General features: G+C 43.8%; 1 protein-coding gene across 7 annotated transcripts in view; it reads right to left on the reverse strand.

The window, feature by feature from the left end:
- The window catches only part of LOC112260817 (dynein, cytoplasmic 1, intermediate chain 2a-like), a 35511-nt gene that overhangs the window by 13865 nt on the left and 4590 nt on the right, over positions 1 to 17056 (reverse strand). For 2 of the 7 annotated variants that reach the window (XM_042328947.1, XM_042328944.1), the window contains exons 1-5: positions 9730 to 9869; positions 2836 to 2956; positions 2503 to 2632; positions 1931 to 2060; positions 355 to 417 (exon numbers count right to left, since the gene is read on the reverse strand). In XM_042328947.1, coding sequence (XP_042184881.1) covers positions 355 to 417; positions 1931 to 2060; positions 2503 to 2632; positions 2836 to 2955 — 443 coding nt within the window. In that variant the 5' untranslated portion in view covers position 2956; positions 9730 to 9869. Of the gene's footprint in view, positions 1 to 354; positions 418 to 1930; positions 2061 to 2502; positions 2633 to 2835; positions 2957 to 9729; positions 9870 to 17056 lie in introns of those variants that run through there. The other 5 variants (XM_042328945.1, XM_042328946.1, XM_042328948.1 and 2 more) reach the window with 4 other exon arrangements.

Below are 17056 nucleotides of genomic sequence, written 5' to 3' on the forward strand. Positions count from 1 at the left end.
ATATGTCTTAGATAGTAAGAGAGAGAGGAGCAGTACCCCAGCCAAGTAGGGAATATGTCTTAGATAGTAAGAGAGAGAGAGGAGCAGTACCCCAGCCAAGTAGGGAATATGTCTTAGATAGTAAGAGAGAGAGAGGAGCAGTACCCCAGCCAAGTAGAGAATATGTCTGAGATAGTAAGAGAGAGAGAGGAGCAGTACCCCAGCCAAGTAGGGAATATGTCTTAGATAGTAAGATAGAGAGGAGCAGTACCCCAGCCAAGTAGAGAATATGTCTTAGATGGTAAGAGAGAGAGGAGCAGTACCCCAGCCAAGTAGGGAATATGTCTTAGATAGTAAGAGAGAGAGGAGCAGTACCCCAGTAGGTCGGAGTCAGAGTGCAGCTGTAGAGTAGAGGGGTCAGGATCCCAGTGTAACGTCCTGATACAGCCACAACGCACCACCGGGGAGAAGCAGAGAGGGGGAGAGCAGGAGAGAAAAGTTAGATGAGAGAGAAGTAGACAGAGAAGGAGAGGGAGCGGAGAGAGAGATGGCGAGAGAGAAAAAGAGAAAACAACAGGGAGTGAGAGAGGGGTGGAGTGGGAAGTGAAAGAGAGAAAGCAGACAAGTCAGAATATACAAACCTGTTGTTAATAAATACTGAGCCAGGAAATACACTGAACTAAAATATAAACGCAACATGCAACAATTTCAAAGATTTTACTGAGTTACAGTTCATATAAGGAAATCAGTCAAATGAAATAAATTAATTAATTAGGACCTAATCTATGGATTTCACATGACTGGGAATCCAGATATGCATCTGTTGGTCACAGATACCTTCAAAAAAGTAGGGGTGTGGATCAGAAAACCAGTCAGTATCTGGTGTGACCAACATTTGCCTCATGCAGCGCGACACATCTCATTCACAACGTTGACATCAGCATTACGCTTGCCCACGCGAAGCCATACGCGCTTTCTGACATCTGCCCGACACAGTTGAATCCAATTATTTGTGAAGAGCACACTTTTTCATTGTGCCGGTGGCCATCGAAGGTGAGCATTTGCCCACTGAAGTGAGTGACGACGCCGAACTGCAGTCAGGTCAAGACCCTGGTGAGAATGACGAGCACGCGTCCCTGAGGTTTCTGACAGTTTGTGCAGAAATTATTTGTTTGTGCAAACCCACAGTTTCATCAGCTGTCTGGGTGGCTGGTCTCAGACGATCCCGCAGGTGAAGAAGCCAGTGGTGGTCCTGGGCTGTGAACATGCCAGTGGAGGTCCTGGGCTGTGAAGAAGCCAGTGGAGGTCCTGGGCTGTGAAGAAGCCAGTGGAGGTCCTGGGCTGTGAAGAAGCCAGTGGAGGTCCTGGGCTGTGAAGAAGCCAATGGAGGTCCTGGGCTGTGAAGAAGCAAGTAGAGGTCCTGGGCTGTGAAGAAGCCAGTGGAGGTCCACGCCAGCCCATGTGGAGGTCCTGGGCTGGCGTGGTTACACGTGGTCTGCGGTTGTGAGGCCGGTTGGATGTACTGCCAAAAAAGATTTTAAACGACTATGGAGGCAGCTTATGGTAGAGAAATTAACATGAAATTATCTAGCGACAGCTCTGGTGGACATTCTTGCCATCAACATGCCAACTGCATGTGTTGTGTGACATAACTGCACATTTTTGAGTGGCCTTTTAGTGCCCCCCAGCACACGGTGCACCTGTGTAATGATCATGTTGTTTAATCATCTTCTTGATATGCCGCACCTGTCAAGTGGATGGATAATCTTGGCAAATGAGAAATGCTCACTAACAGGGATGTTAACACATTTTAGCACAACATTTGAGAGAAATAAGCTTTTTGTGCGTATGGAAAATATCTCGGATCTCAGCTCATGAAATATGGGACCAACACTTTACATGTTGTGTTTATATTTTTGTTCAGTGTAGTTAATCACATAGACACACATACCTAGAGTTTCCATCTCCAGAGTCCTGGCTTCCTGTCTCGCTGCACATTGATTTGGCTGAGGGAGACATAGGGGCGGGGACTAGATAGTGAAACAAACACGTATCCTCTGTTATTACTCTCAGAGGCTGGGCTGTTGAGTGAGTGAGTGAGTGAGTGAGTGAGTGAGTGAGTGAGTGAGTGAGTGAGTGAGTGAGTGAGTGAGTGAGTGAGTGAGTGAGTGAGTGAGTGAGTGAGTGAGTGAGTGAGTGAGTGAGTGAGTGAGTGAGTGAGTGAGTGAGTGAGTGATCAGTTGGTTAGTCATAAAATAAAAAAGGGGGGAAGATACAAAAAAGGAAAAGAAATAAAAGGAGAAGAGAGAGAAAAGTAGGTGTAAGTGACATGCTGAGGCTTCATGCTGAAAGGTTGAATCAAAACCAGAAGAGAAAACAACAGAAAAGATGTGAAGAATTCTTTAACAATTCAACAAAACCAAGACAGGACAAGGAAATTATATTGGTGTAACACTCAAATGTTAAACACAGACGATGAATGTTAAATTAGAATACAAACTGTGTGTGTGTGTGTCTCCTTACCATTGGTTATATCAGGGGCGATCCCCATGCTCTGCAGTAGAGCTTCAGCCTCTCTCCTCTTCTTCTCCAGGTCAGACGAGTCTGGTGCCCCAGCTGCACCCCCCTCCCCTCCCCGCTTAGAGTCAGACCCCTACAGGGGGAGAGGGGGGAAGGGGGGTGAGGTACCGTGAGCGGATTTGTTGAATGGCAGGGACAGGGAGACAGTAATATAATAAATACTGCATGTTGGCTATAACATGATACTGTAATAATCATATACTGATAGCCCCCTCTCCTCTGCATCAAGCCAGCAGTCAGCAGGTTCTACATCATTCTTCTATTCTCTCTACTCACATCCTTCTTCTTGTTCTTCTCCTCCTCCTTTCTCTTCTTTTCCTCTCTGATTTGGGCCAGGCGTTGTTTCTTCCTCTCCAGCTCCGCCTTCAGCTCACTCTTATCCTGTTTATCTGCCATGCTATAGAGAGAGGGAGAGAGAGAGAACAAGTCAATATGAGTTTGAAGATGTGTGTGTGTGCATGCGTGTGTGTGTGTGGATAGTAGCTACTGGGGGTGTCACACTGGAACCATGTGAACACAAAGGGACAACTATTCATGACAATGTGTCCTTTATCTGTGAAATGTAAAGTAAGAAACAAAGTAGTGACAGTATCTATGCTATGCCTATGTTAAGCTGGGTTGTTATTAGCGCTCGAAAACTCTAGGCGGCATTCTGCCTTCTCCCTTCAGTTCTCAGCCATTAGCTTCGCCCATGACTGCCTCATGTGAACTACAACACCGAAGCTGTGTATTAATGTTTAGAAACTTCAATAACCATCACCTGCGATGCGGCTTTCGAAACATATGGTCTTTATCTTTCAGCGGGAAAGAATCATTCAAATGAAAAAGGTAGACTTACTGTAGCAGTTACAGATCTATACAGCTATGGTGCCTTACTGTAGCAGTTACAGATCTATACAGCTATGGTGACTTACTGTAGCAGTTACAGATCTATACAGCTATGGTGCCTTACTGTAGCAGTTACAGATCTATACAGCTATGGTGACTTACTGTAGCAGTTACAGATCTATACAGCTATGGTGCCTTACTGTAGCAGTTACAGATCTATACAGCTATGGTGCCTTACTGTAGCAGTTACAGATCTATACAGCTATGGTGCCTTACTGTAGCAGTTACAGATCTATACAGCTATGGTGACTTACTGTAGCAGTTACAGATCTATACAGCTATGGTGACTTACTGTAGCAGTTACAGATCTATACAGCTATGGTGCCTTACTGTAGCAGTTACAGATCTATACAGCTATGGTGCCTTACTGTAGCAGTTACAGATCTATACAGCTATGGTGACTTACTGTAGCAGTTACAGATCTATACAGCTATGGTGACTTACTGTAGCAGTTACAGATCTATACAGCTATGGTGACTTACTGTAGAATTTACAGATCTATACAGCTATGGTGACTTACTGTAGCAGTTACAGATCTATACAGATATGGTGCCTTACTGTAGCAGTTACAGATCTATACAGCTATGGTGCCTTACTGTAGCAGTTACAGATCTATACAGCTATGGTGCCTTACTGTAGCAGTTACAGATCTATACAGCTATGGTGCCTTACTGTAGCAGTTACAGATCTATACAGCTATGGTGCCTTACTGTAGCAGTTACAGATCTATACAGCTATGGTGCCTTACTGTAGCAGTTACAGATCTATACAGCTATGGTGCCTTACTGTAGCAGTTACAGATCTATACAGCTATGGTGACTTACTGTAGCAGTTACAGATCTATACAGATATGGTGCCTTACTGTAGCAGTTACAGATCTATACAGCTATGGTGCCTTACTGTAGCAGTTACAGATCTATACAGCTATGGTGCCTTACTGTAGCAGTTACAGATCTATACAGCTATGGTGCCTTACTGTAGCAGTTACAGATCTATACAGCTATGGTGCCTTACTGTAGCAGTTACAGATCTATACAGCTATGGTGCCTTACTGTAGCAGTTACAGATCTATACAGCTATGGTGCCTTACTGTAGCAGTTACAGATCCATACAGCTATGGTGCCTTACTGTAGCAGTTACAGATCTATACAGCTATGAGGCTGTAGCAGTTACAGATCCATACAGCTATGGTGCCTTGCTGTATGGTGCCTTACTGTAGCAGTTACAGATCCACACAGCTATGAGGCTGTAGCAGTTACAGATCCACACAGCTATGGTGCCTTACTGTAGCAGTTACAGATCCATACAGCTATGAGGCTGTAGCAGTTACAGATCCATACAGCTATGGTGCCTTACTGTAGCAGTTACAGATCCATACAGCTATGGTGCCTTACTGTAGCAGTTACAGATCTATACAGAAATGGTGCCTTACTGTAGCAGTTACAGATCTATACAGCTATGGTGCCTTACTGTAGCAGTTACAGATCTATACAGCTATGGTGCCTTACTGTAGCAGTTACAGATCTATACAGCTATGGTGACTTACTGTAGCAGTTACAGATCTATACAGCTATGGTGACTTACTGTAGCAGTTACAGATCTATACAGCTATGGTGACTTACTGTAGCAGTTACAGATCTATACAGCTATGGTGACTTACTGTAGCAGTTACAGATCTATATAGCTATGGTGACTTACTGTAGCAGTTACAGATCTATACAGCTATGGTGACTTACTGTAGCAGTTACAGATCTATACAGCTATGGTGACTTACTGTAGCAGTTACAGATCTATACAGCTATGGTGACTTACTGTAGCAGTTACAGATCTATACAGCTATGGTGACTTACTGTAGAATTTACAGATCTATACAGCTATGGTGACTTACTGTAGCAGTTACAGATCTATACAGCTATGGTGCCTTACTGTAGCAGTTACAGATCTATACAGCTATGGTGCCTTACTGTAGCAGTTACAGATCTATACAGCTATGGTGCCTTACTGTAGCAGTTACAGATCTATACAGCTATGGTGCCTTACTGTAGCAGTTACAGATCTATACAGCTATGGTGCCTTACTGTAGCAGTTACAGATCCATACAGCTATGAGGCTGTAGCAGTTACAGATCCACACAGCTATGGTGCCTTGCTGTATGGTGCCTTACTGTAGCAGTTACAGATCCACACAGCTATGAGGCTGTAGCAGTTACAGATCCACACAGCTATGGTGCCTTACTGTAGCAGTTACAGATCCATACAGCTATGAGGCTGTAGCAGTTACAGATCCATACAGCTATGGTGCCTTACTGTAGCAGTTACAGATCCATACAGCTATGGTGCCTTACTGTAGCAGTTACAGATCTATACAGAAATGGTGCCTTACTGTATGGTGCCTTACTGTAGCAGTTACAGATCCATACAGCTATGAGGCTGTAGCAGTTACAGATCCATACAGCTATGGTGCCTTACTGTAGCAGTTACAGATCCATACAGCTATGGTGCCTTACTGTAGCAGTTACAGATCTATACAGCAATGGTGCCTTACTGTATGGTGCCTTACTGTAGCAGTTACAGATCTATACAGCCATGGTGCCTTACTGTATAGTGCCTTACTGTAGCAGTTACAGATCTATACAGCTATGAGGCTGTAGCAGTTACAGATCCACACAGCTATGGTGCCTTACTGTAGAAGTTACAGATCTATACAGCCATGGTGCCTTACTGTATGGTGCCTTACTGTAGCAGTTACAGATCTATACAGCTATGAGGCTGTAGCAGTTACAGATCCACACAGATATGAGGCTGTAGCAGTTACAGATCCACACAGCTATGGTGCCTTACTGTAGAAGTTACAGATCTATACAGCCATGGTGCCTTACTGTATGGTGCCTTACTGTAGAAGTTGCAGATCTATACAGCCATGGTGCCTTACTGTATGGTGCCTTACTGTAGCAGTTACAGATCCACACAGCTATGAGGCTGTAGCAGTTACAGATCCATGCAGCTATGGTGCCTTACTGTAGAAGTTACAGATCTATACAGCAATGGGGCCTTACTGTAGAAGTTACAGATCTATGCAACCATGGTGCCTTACTGTATGGTGCCTTACTGTAGCAGTTACAGATCCATACAGCTATGCACCTTACTGTAGCAGTTACAGATCCATACAGCTATGGGGTCTTACTGTATCAGTTACATATCCATGCAGGTATGAACCCTACTGTAGCAGTTACAGATCCATACAGTTATGCACCTTATGGTAGCAGTTACAGATCAATACAGCCATGGTGCCTTACTGTAGAAGTTACAGATCTATACAGCCATGGTGCCTTACTGTAGAAGTTACAGATCCATACAGCCATGGTGCCTTATTGTAGCAGTTACAGATCCATACAGCCATGGTGCCTTATTGTAGCAGTTACAGATCCATACAGCCATGGTGCCTTACTGTAGCAGTTACAGATCCATACAGCTATGGTGCCTTATTGTAGCAGTTACAGATCCATACAGCTATGAGGCTGTAGCAGTTACAGATCCACACAGCTATGGGGTCTTACTGTAGCAGTTACAGATCCATACAGCTATGGGGTCTTACTGTATCAGTTACATATCCATGCAGGTATGAACCTTACTGTAGCAGTTACAGATCCATACAGCTATGCACCTTACTGTAGCAGTTACAGATCCACACAGCTATGAACCTTACTGTAGCAGTTACAGATCCATACAGCTATGAACCTTACTGTAGCAGTTACAGATCCATACAGGTATGGGTGCCTCGATCTGACGAAAATAGACTTCCACTACACTTCCCGAGTTATGTTTACACACAGATGTTCGCAGAAAGATAGCTAATGTGCACATATGGTCACCTCTTGTCTTTTGTCTGTTTTCCGTAAACAACAAGCTCTGTCACATGGAGATATGGCTGTGTGGGAACGAGCACTAAGCATAACCCTATCAAGGTGTGTGTCAATTTAACCTTTTTATAAAAAAGGTATTATTATTTCTCAGTGATATGAATGGTCCTTATGCTTCCAAAACCGTACCGCTAGTGATGCATAGCTATGCTTGTTAATGTTCAGACCCATGGCCGGCTCCAGGCATAAGAGACATAAGTGGTCGCTTAGGGCAGTATTTCCCAACTCCAGTCCTCCAGTACCACCAACAGTACACATTTTAGTTGTAACCCTGGACAAACACACCTGATTCAACTTATCAGCTAATCATCAAGCCCTCAATGAGTTGAATCAGGTGTGTTTGTCCAGGGTTACAACTAAAATATGTACTGTTGTGGGTACTGGAGGACTGGAGTTGAGGAACACTGGCCTAGGGTCTCAGGCTGCTAACCCAAACTGTTTTATTCTTTTTTAAATGTAGGCACTCAGTCAGGGTCTCAACTTACTGTTGAGAGTAAAATAGTATAATACACACGGTGCAAGTTCAAAACTTGATTGTGCATCAGCTATTTTTCTCTTATGTCAGTTAAATCAAATCAAATCAAATGTTATTGGTCACATACACATGGTTAGCAGATGTTAATGTGACTGTAGCGAAATGCTTGTGCTGTTAGTTCCGACCACTCAGTAATATCTAACAAGTAATCTAACCTAACAATTTCACAACAACTACCTTATACACACAAGTGTAAAGGAATTAATAAGAATATGTACATAAGGATATATGAATGAGCGATGGCCGAACGGCATAGGCAAGATACAGTAGATGGTATAGAGTACAGAATATACATATGAGATGAGTAATGAAGGGTATGTCAACATTGTTTAAAGTGGCTAGTGATATATTTAATACAGCGATTTTTCATTATTAAAGTGGCTAGAGATGAGTCAGTGTGTTGGCAGCAGCCACTCAATGTTAGTGATGGCTGTTTAACAGTCTGATGGCCTTGAGATAGAAGCTGTTTTTCAGTCTCTCTGTCCCTGATTTGATGCACCTGTACTGACCTCGCCTTCTGGATGACAGCGGGGTGAACAGGCAGTGGCTCGGGTGGTTGTTGTCCTTGATGATCTGACAGTCACTCAATTAGCCAGGTCAGCTAACAATTTATAGATTGGTAAATTAGTCTAGCCAGCTATCTAAACTTGTAGTTATCATGGCCAAATGTCGACTGGTCACGCAGGGCACGTGCCCAGGGGGCCCCCATTGATTTTGTTAGTCACTCTCACTCAGATATCATTAACATGGCATAAGTCATGGCAAAACGGGTAGAATTGCAGGACATTAGTTGTAAAACAGGGGGGAAATTCTCTGCCATATGGCAAAATAAGTAGAACTGCATGAAATATGTTAAAAATGTTATTTCCGCCATATGGCAAAATGTGTAGAATTGCAGAAAACTTGCTTTATAACTGCAACATTTGTATCTCGTTTTAGGGCCTCAGGCTGCTAGGGGGACCCCAACCCTAACTGTTTTATATTTTAATGTAGGTACTCAGGGTCTCAATTTACTGTTGAGAGTTACAACATTTAGACCGAGTGTCAGGGATTTTAACAAAACTCCCCCGTACAGAAGACACCTTCGTCCAATGTCTTACATGTAATGTAATGGAACTGAGTCATGATCAAGGTCTGTGTTATTATATTTTGATCAAAACGAATTTGGGTCAGATCCTATAATGGGTAGATGAGATAGAAAATGTAGGCCTATTTCTTGTCCGTTGATTCATGACGTAGATACAATCATGAGATTACAACATTAACAAAAAAAGCTTGTTATTAATACCAAATTAATTATATGGTTGATTGGAAAGGTCAAACGGGTTGAGTGGGACATGGCTGATTGGCCACATCCCAGTTTCATCTGATTCTGCTATGGAGCAGTAGCTGGCCAACAGTCAACGTCATCTGTGTCCCGGGAGTCAACGTCATGTGTTGGCAGTCAACGTCATCGGTGTCCCGGGAATCAACGTCATCGGTGTCCTGCTCCATCTTCTTTTTAGAGTCTATGTGCTCGATGCCAAGCTAGCCAGCTAACGGAGCCCACATTGACTGAAGAGAAAGCCGCAACCCTTCATTTAAACTCGCTTAAATTGTACAATGGTAATCTGATTATCACATGTACATTTACATTTGACAATAATCTCCTAGCCATTCTTGCAAGGCAAGGGCGTTAGCTAGCTAGCCGGCGTTAAGCCTGACAGTGACAGCTAAATTAGCTAATTTAACCATCCTGTTACACCGTGACCGACTCGGACATGATCAAATCACGTATCACGGTTTTAAAATACTAAAACATGAAAGTAGCTAGTATATTTGCACTTACTTGATATAATGCTTTAAATTTAATCCAATTTGTATGGCGTTACAGTAGTTAACGTTACAGTACTAGGTCGGTGATGGAACTGACAGCTCCACAAACAATGAGTGGATGATGTCATACCGAGAAAGGAATCATTTCCCCCAGACACTGATCTAAGGTCAGTTGAGTGTTTATTCCCTCCTGGTTAAGGTTGGAATTCGGGGTGGATACTCTGATCCTAGGTCTGTGAATACGAGCAATTTCCAGACACATATTTTTCTACATGGATGGGACCTGAGGAAGGACAAAATTGTTAACGTGCATTTGAATCGTGTTCCTTCAAGTCCTTGCGAGCATTTGGCGCTAGATGGCGCCAATGGTTCATTCAATGATATCAGGTTGACCCTGGCTCAATCTCTTGCACTCATCAAGGAGTTAGGCTAGAGAGTCATCCCTTGGAAACCCTTGTAAAGCTCTCATCAACATTAAAGTCTGGTCTAGACATGATATTTCAAGGTAGATCAGGTTTCAGGCATCTGTACTTTGGGGTCATTATGTCCCCTTTCTGATGTAACATGTCTTTAAGTTTGTAAACCTGTGTCCATAACACATAATTAATAGCTATATGAAATAAGAGATTAGTGGATTCACATAAGACCTTCAACTGTTGTTCAGTTTATTGCTTTGTATATCGACTAAAAAGGATAAACTATTATATCAACAGAACTATTGAGCAAGTTAAGGGTCATGGGTTGGGGTAAAAGTTAATGGTTTAAATGATGTTGGTTTGAAAGCATTGTACTTTGATCCTCCTCTTGAGCATGGCCAGATACTGATGACCGCACGTTCCTTATCCACTGGCTCATTGCAACTGCTTTTCAAAATGGCTGCCACCTTTCCCTCTCTGCCTTTCTTATAGACTGGCAGACATTTGATGCACTTGGAATGCTCTGGCTCTCATTACATGGCAGTATGCAGTAGTTTATTCTCTCTCTCCCCCTCTCTCTCCATTAATGAACTCAAGTTCTATAGGGAATGGGTTATTTAAGAAATAAGGCCTGAGGGGATGTGGTATATGGCCAATATACCCCGACTAAGGGCTATTCTAAAGCACGACGCAACAAGGGGTGCCTGTAGATATGTAGTGGTGTAATAATGTTATATGATGTACTGTTTTATCTTTTGTTTCATGTGTGATGTAAGTGCATTATTGCATTCGGACCCCAGGAATAGTAGCTGCTGCTTTGGCACAAACCCCCGAGGTGACTTATTGCTATTATAAACTGGTTACCAACGCAATTAGAAGACTCAAAACAAATGTAATAAGTCAAATGTAATAAGTCACCTCTGGGGTTTGTGGTCTATTGTCAATATACCACGGCTAAGGGATGTATCCAGGCAATCTGCATTGTGTCATGCACAAGAACAGCCCTTAGCTGTGGTATATTGGCCATATACCACAAAGCCTTGAGGTGAGTTATTGCTATTATAAACTGGTTACCAACCTAATTAGAAGAGTAAAAATAAATGTTTTGTCATACCCGTGGTATACGGTCTGATATATCACTGCTGTTAGCCAACCAGGATTCAGGGCTTGAACCACCCAGTTTATAATCCTGTTTACACAACATGAACTGTAATTTTATTTTGGGCTATTTTTGTGTGGGTGGGAAGAGAATAGGATTGTGTGCGTTTCTGTTCACTCTATTGCACTTATTAAATATTCCTCTTCCTCTATAACAATGCCTGTAAAGGGTTATCACTCTGTAATTATGCCTGTAAAGGGCTATCACTCTGTAATAATGCCTGTAAAGGGTTATCACTCTGTAATAATGCCTGTAAAGGGTTATCACTCTGTGATAATGCCTGTAAAGGGCTATCACTCTGTAATAATGCCTGTAAAGGGCTATCACTCTGTAATACTGCCTGTAAAGGTATATCACTCTGTAATACTGCCTGTAAAGGGCTATCACTCTGTAGTAATGCCTGTAAAGGTATATTGCTCTGTAATAATGCCTGTAAAGGGTTATCACTCTGTAATAATGCCTGTAAAGGGTTATCACTCTGTAATAATGCCTGTAAAGGGTTATCACTCTGTAATAATGCCTGTAAAGGGCTATCACTCTGTAATAATGCCTGTAAAGGGTTATCACTCTGTAATAATGCCTGTAAAGGGTTATCACTCTGTAATAATGCCTGTAAAGGGCTATCACTCTGTAATAATGCCTGTAAAGGGTTATCACTCTGTAATAATGCCTGTAAAGGGTTATCACTCTGTAATAATGCCTGTAAAGGGCTATCACTCTGTAATAATGCCTGTAAAGGGCTATCACTCTGTAATACTGCCTGTAAAGGTATATCACTCTGTAATACTGCCTGTAAAGGGCTATCACTCTGTAGTAATGCCTGTAAAGGTATATTGCTCTGTAATAATGCCTGTAAAGGGTTATCACTCTGTAATACTGCCTGTAAAGGTATATCGCTCTGTAATAATGCCTGTAAAGGGCTATCACTCTGTAATAATGCCTGTAAAGGGCTATCAATCTGTAATAATGCCTGTAAAGGGTTATCACTCTGTAATACTGCCTGTAAAGGGCTATCACTCTGTAACAATGCCTGTAAAGGGCTATCACTCTGTAATACTGCCTGTAAAGGTATATCACTCTGTAACAATGCCTGTAAAGGGCTATCACTCCGTGACAATGCATGTAATGGTATATCGCTCTGTAACAATGCCTGTAAAGGTATATCGCTCTGTAATAATGCCTGTAAAGGGCTATCACTCTATAACAATGCCTGTAAAGGGCTATCACTCCGTGACAATGCATGTAATGGTATATCGCTCTGTAACAATGCCTGTAAAGGTATATCACTCTATAACAATGCCTGTAAAGGGCTATCACTCCGTGACAATGCATGTAATGGTATATCGCTCTGTAACAATGCCTGTAAAGGTATATCACTCTATAACAATGCCTGTAAAGGGCTATCACTCTGTGACAATGGCTGTAAAGGGCTATCACTCTGTAATAATGCCTGTAAAGGGCTATCACTCTGTGACAATACCTGTAAAGGTATATCACTCTGTAACAATACCTGTAAAGGTATATCGCTCTGTAATAACGCCTGTAAAGGTATATCGCTCTGTAATAATGCCTGTAAAGGGCTATCACTCTGTAATACTGCCTGTAAAGGGCTATCACTCTGTGACAATACCTGTAAAGGTATATCACTCTGTAATAATGCCTGTAAAGGTATATCGCTCTGTAATAATGCCTGTAAAGGGCTATCACTCTGTAATACTGCCTGTAAAGGGATATCAATCTGTTATACTGCCTGTAAAGGGCTATGACTCTGTGACAATGCCTGTAAAGGGCTATCAATCTGTAATACTGCCTGTAAAGGGCTATCAATATGTAATACTGCCTGTAAAGGGCTATCACTCTGTGACAATGGCTGTAAAGGGCTATCACTCTGTGACAATGGCTGTAAAGGGCTATCACTCTGTGACAATGCCTGTAAAGGGCTATCACTCTGTGACAATGCCTGTAAAGGGCTATCACTCTGTGACAATGCCTGTAAATGGCTATCAATCTGTAATACTGCCTGTAAAGGGCTATCACTCTGTGACAATGCCTGTAAAGGGCTATCACTCCGTGACAATGCATGTAATGGTATATCGCTCTGTAACAATGCCTGTAAAGGTATATCGCTCTGTAATAATGCCTGTAAAGGGCTATCACTCTGTGACAATGGCTGTAAAGGGCTATCACTCTGTAACAATGGCTGTGAAGGGCTATCACTCTGTGACAATGGCTGTAAAGGGCTATCACTCCGTGACAATGCATGTAATGGTATATCGCTCTGTAACAATGCCTGTAAAGGTATATCGCTCTGTAATAATGCCTGTAAAGGGCTATCACTCTGTGACAATGGCTGTAAAGGGCTATCACTCTGTGACAATGGCTGTAAAGGGCTATCACTCTGTGACAATGGCTGTAAAGGGCTATCACTCTGTGACAATGGCTGTAAAGGGCTATCACTCTGTGACAAGGGCTATCACTCTGTTACTGTTACCATGGAAACTCATCTCATGTATCCAGGCAATCTGCATTGTGTCATGCACAAGAACAGCCCTTAGCCGTGGTATATTGGCCATATACCACAAACCCTTGAGGTGAGTTATTGCTATTATAAACTGGTTACCAACCTAAGTACAAGAGTAAAAATGAATGTTTTCTCAAACCCGTGGTATATGGTCTGATATATCACTGCTGTTAGCCAACCAGCATTCAGGGCTTGAACCACCCAGTTTATAATCCTGTTTACACACCATTAACTGTAATTTTATTTTGGGCTATTTTTGTGTGGATGGGAAGAGAATAGGATTGTGTGCGTTTCTGTTCACTCTATTGCACTTATTAAATATTCCTCTTCCTCTATAACAATGCCTGTAAAGGGTTATCACTCTGTAATAATGCCTGTAAAGGGCTATCACTCTGTAATACTGCCTGTCCATTTTTTTTTTTTTTTACGTGTTATTTCTTACTTTAGTACCCCAGGTCATCTTAGGTTTCGTTACATACAGTCGAGAAGAACTACTGAATATAAGATCAGCGTCAACTCACCATCAGTACGATCAAGAATATGTTTTTCGCGACGCGGATCCTGTGTTCTGCCTTACAAACAGGACAACGGAGTGGATTCCATGCAGCGACCCAAAAAAACGACTCCGAAAAAGAGGGAAACGAGGCGGTCTTCTGGTCAGACTCCGGAGACGGGCACACCGTGCACCACTCCCTAGCATTCTTCTTGCCAATGTCCAGTCTCTTGACAACAAGGTTGATGAAATCCGAGCAAGGGTAGCATTCCAGAGGGACATCAGAGACTGTAACATTCTATGCTTCACGGAAACATGGCTCACTGGAGTGACGCTATCCGAGGCGGTGCAGCCAACGGGTTTCTCCACGCATCGCGCCGACAGAGACAAACATCTTTCTGGTAAGAAGAGGGGCGGGGGCGTATGCCTTATGACTAACGTGACATGGTGTGATGAAAGAAACATACAGGAACTCAAATCCTTCTGTTCACCTGATTTAGAATTCCTCACAATCAAATGTAGACCGCATTATCTACCAAGAGAATTCTCTTCGATTATAATCACAGCCGTATATATCCCCCCCCCAAGCAGACACATCGATGGCTCTGAACGAACTTTATTTAACTCTCTGCAAACTGGAAACCATTTATCCGGAGGCTGCATTCATTGTAGCTGGGGATTTTAACAAGGCTAATCTGAAAACAAGACTCCCTAAATTTTATCAGCATATCGATTGCGCAACCAGGGGTGGAAAGACCTTGGATCATTGTTACTCTAACTTCCGCGACGCATATAAGGCCCTGCCCCGCCCCCATTTCGGAAAAGCTGACCACGACTCCATTTTGTTGATCCCTGCCTACAGACAGAAACTAAAACAAGAAGCTCCCACGCTGAGGTCTGTTCAACGCTGGTCTGACCAAGCTGACTCCACACTCCAAGACTGCTTCCATCACGTGGACTGAGAGATGTTTCGTATTGCGTCAGACAACAACATTGACGAATACGCTGATTCGGTGTGCGAGTTCATTAGAACGTGCGTTGAAGATGTCGTTCCCATAGCAACGATTAAAACATTCCCTAACAAGAAACCGTGGATTGATGGCAGCATTCGTGTGAAACTGAAAGCGCGAACCACTGCTTTTAATCAGGGCAAGGTGTCTGGTGACATGACTGAATACAAACAGTGCAGCTATTCCCTCCGCAAGGCTATTAAACAAGCTAAGCGTCAGTACAGAGACAAAGTAGAATCTCAATTCAACGGCTCAGACACAAGAGGCATGTGGCAGGGTCTACAGTCAATCACGGACTACAGGAAGGAATCCAGCCCAGTCACGGACCAGGATGTCTTGCTCCCAGGCAGACTAAATAACTTTTTGCCCGCTTTGAGGACAATACAGTGCCACTGACACGGCCTGCAATGAAAACATGCGGTCTCTCCTTCACTGCAGCCGAAGTGAGTAAGACATTTAAACGTGTTAACCCTCGCAAGGCTGCAGGCCCAGACGGCATCCCCAGCCGCGCCCTCAGAGCATGCGCAGACCAGCTGGCCGGTGTGTTTACGGACATATTCAATCAATCCCTATACCAGTCTGCTGTTCCCACATGCTTCAAGAGGGCCACCATTGTTCCTGTTCCCAAGAAAGCTGAGGTAACTGAGCTAAACGACTACCGCCCCGTAGCACTCACATCCGTCATCATGAAGTGCTTTGAGAGACTAGTCAAGGACCATATCACCTCCACCCTACCTGACACCCTAGACCCACTCCAATTTGCTTACCGCCCAAATAGGTCCACAGACGATGCAATCTCAACCACACTGCACACTGCCCTAACCCATCTGGACAAGAGGAATACCTATGTGAGAATGCTGTTCATCGACTACAGCTCGGCATTCAACACCATAGTACCCTCCAAGCTCGTCATCAAGCTCGAGACCCTGGGTCTCGACCCCGCCCTGTGCAACTGGGTACTGGACTTCCTGACGGGCCGCCCCCAGGTGGTGAGGGTAGGCAACAACATCTCCTCCCCGCTGATCCTCAACACTGGGGCCCCACAAGGGTGCGTTCTGAGCCCTCTCCTGTACTCCCTGTTCACCCACGACTGCGTGGCCACGCACGCCTCCAACTCAATCATTAAGTTTGCGGACGACACAACAGTGGTAGGCTTGATTACCAACAACGACGAGACGGCCTACAGGGAGGAGGTGAGGGCCCTCGGAGTGTGGTGTCAGGAAAACAACCTCACACTCAACGTCAACAAAACTAAGGAGATGATTGTGGACTTCAGGAAACAGCAGAGGGAACACCCCCCTATCCACATCGATGGAACAGTAGTGGAGAGGGTAGCAAGTTTTAAGTTCCTCGGCATACACATCACAGACAAACTGAATTGGTCCACTCACACAGACAGCATCGTGAAGAAGGCGCAGCAGCGCCTCTTCAACCTCAGGAGGCTGAAGAAATTCGGCTTGTCACCAAAAGCACTCACAAACTTCTACAGATGCACAATCGAGAGCATCCTGGCGGGCTGTATCACCGCCTGGTACGGCAACTGCTCCGCCCTCAACCGTAAGGCTCTCCAGAGGGTAGTGAGGTCTGCACAACGCATCACCGGGGGCAAACTACCTGCCCTCCAGGACACCTACACCACCCGATGTCACAGGAAGGCCATAAAGATCATCAAGGACAACAACCACCCGAGCCACTGCCTGTTCACCCCGCTATCATCCAGAAGGCGAGGTCAGTACAGGTG

Source organism: Oncorhynchus tshawytscha, linkage group LG10, assembly GCF_018296145.1.
Source record: "Oncorhynchus tshawytscha isolate Ot180627B linkage group LG10, Otsh_v2.0, whole genome shotgun sequence".
Lineage (NCBI taxonomy): Eukaryota > Metazoa > Chordata > Actinopteri > Salmoniformes > Salmonidae > Oncorhynchus > Oncorhynchus tshawytscha.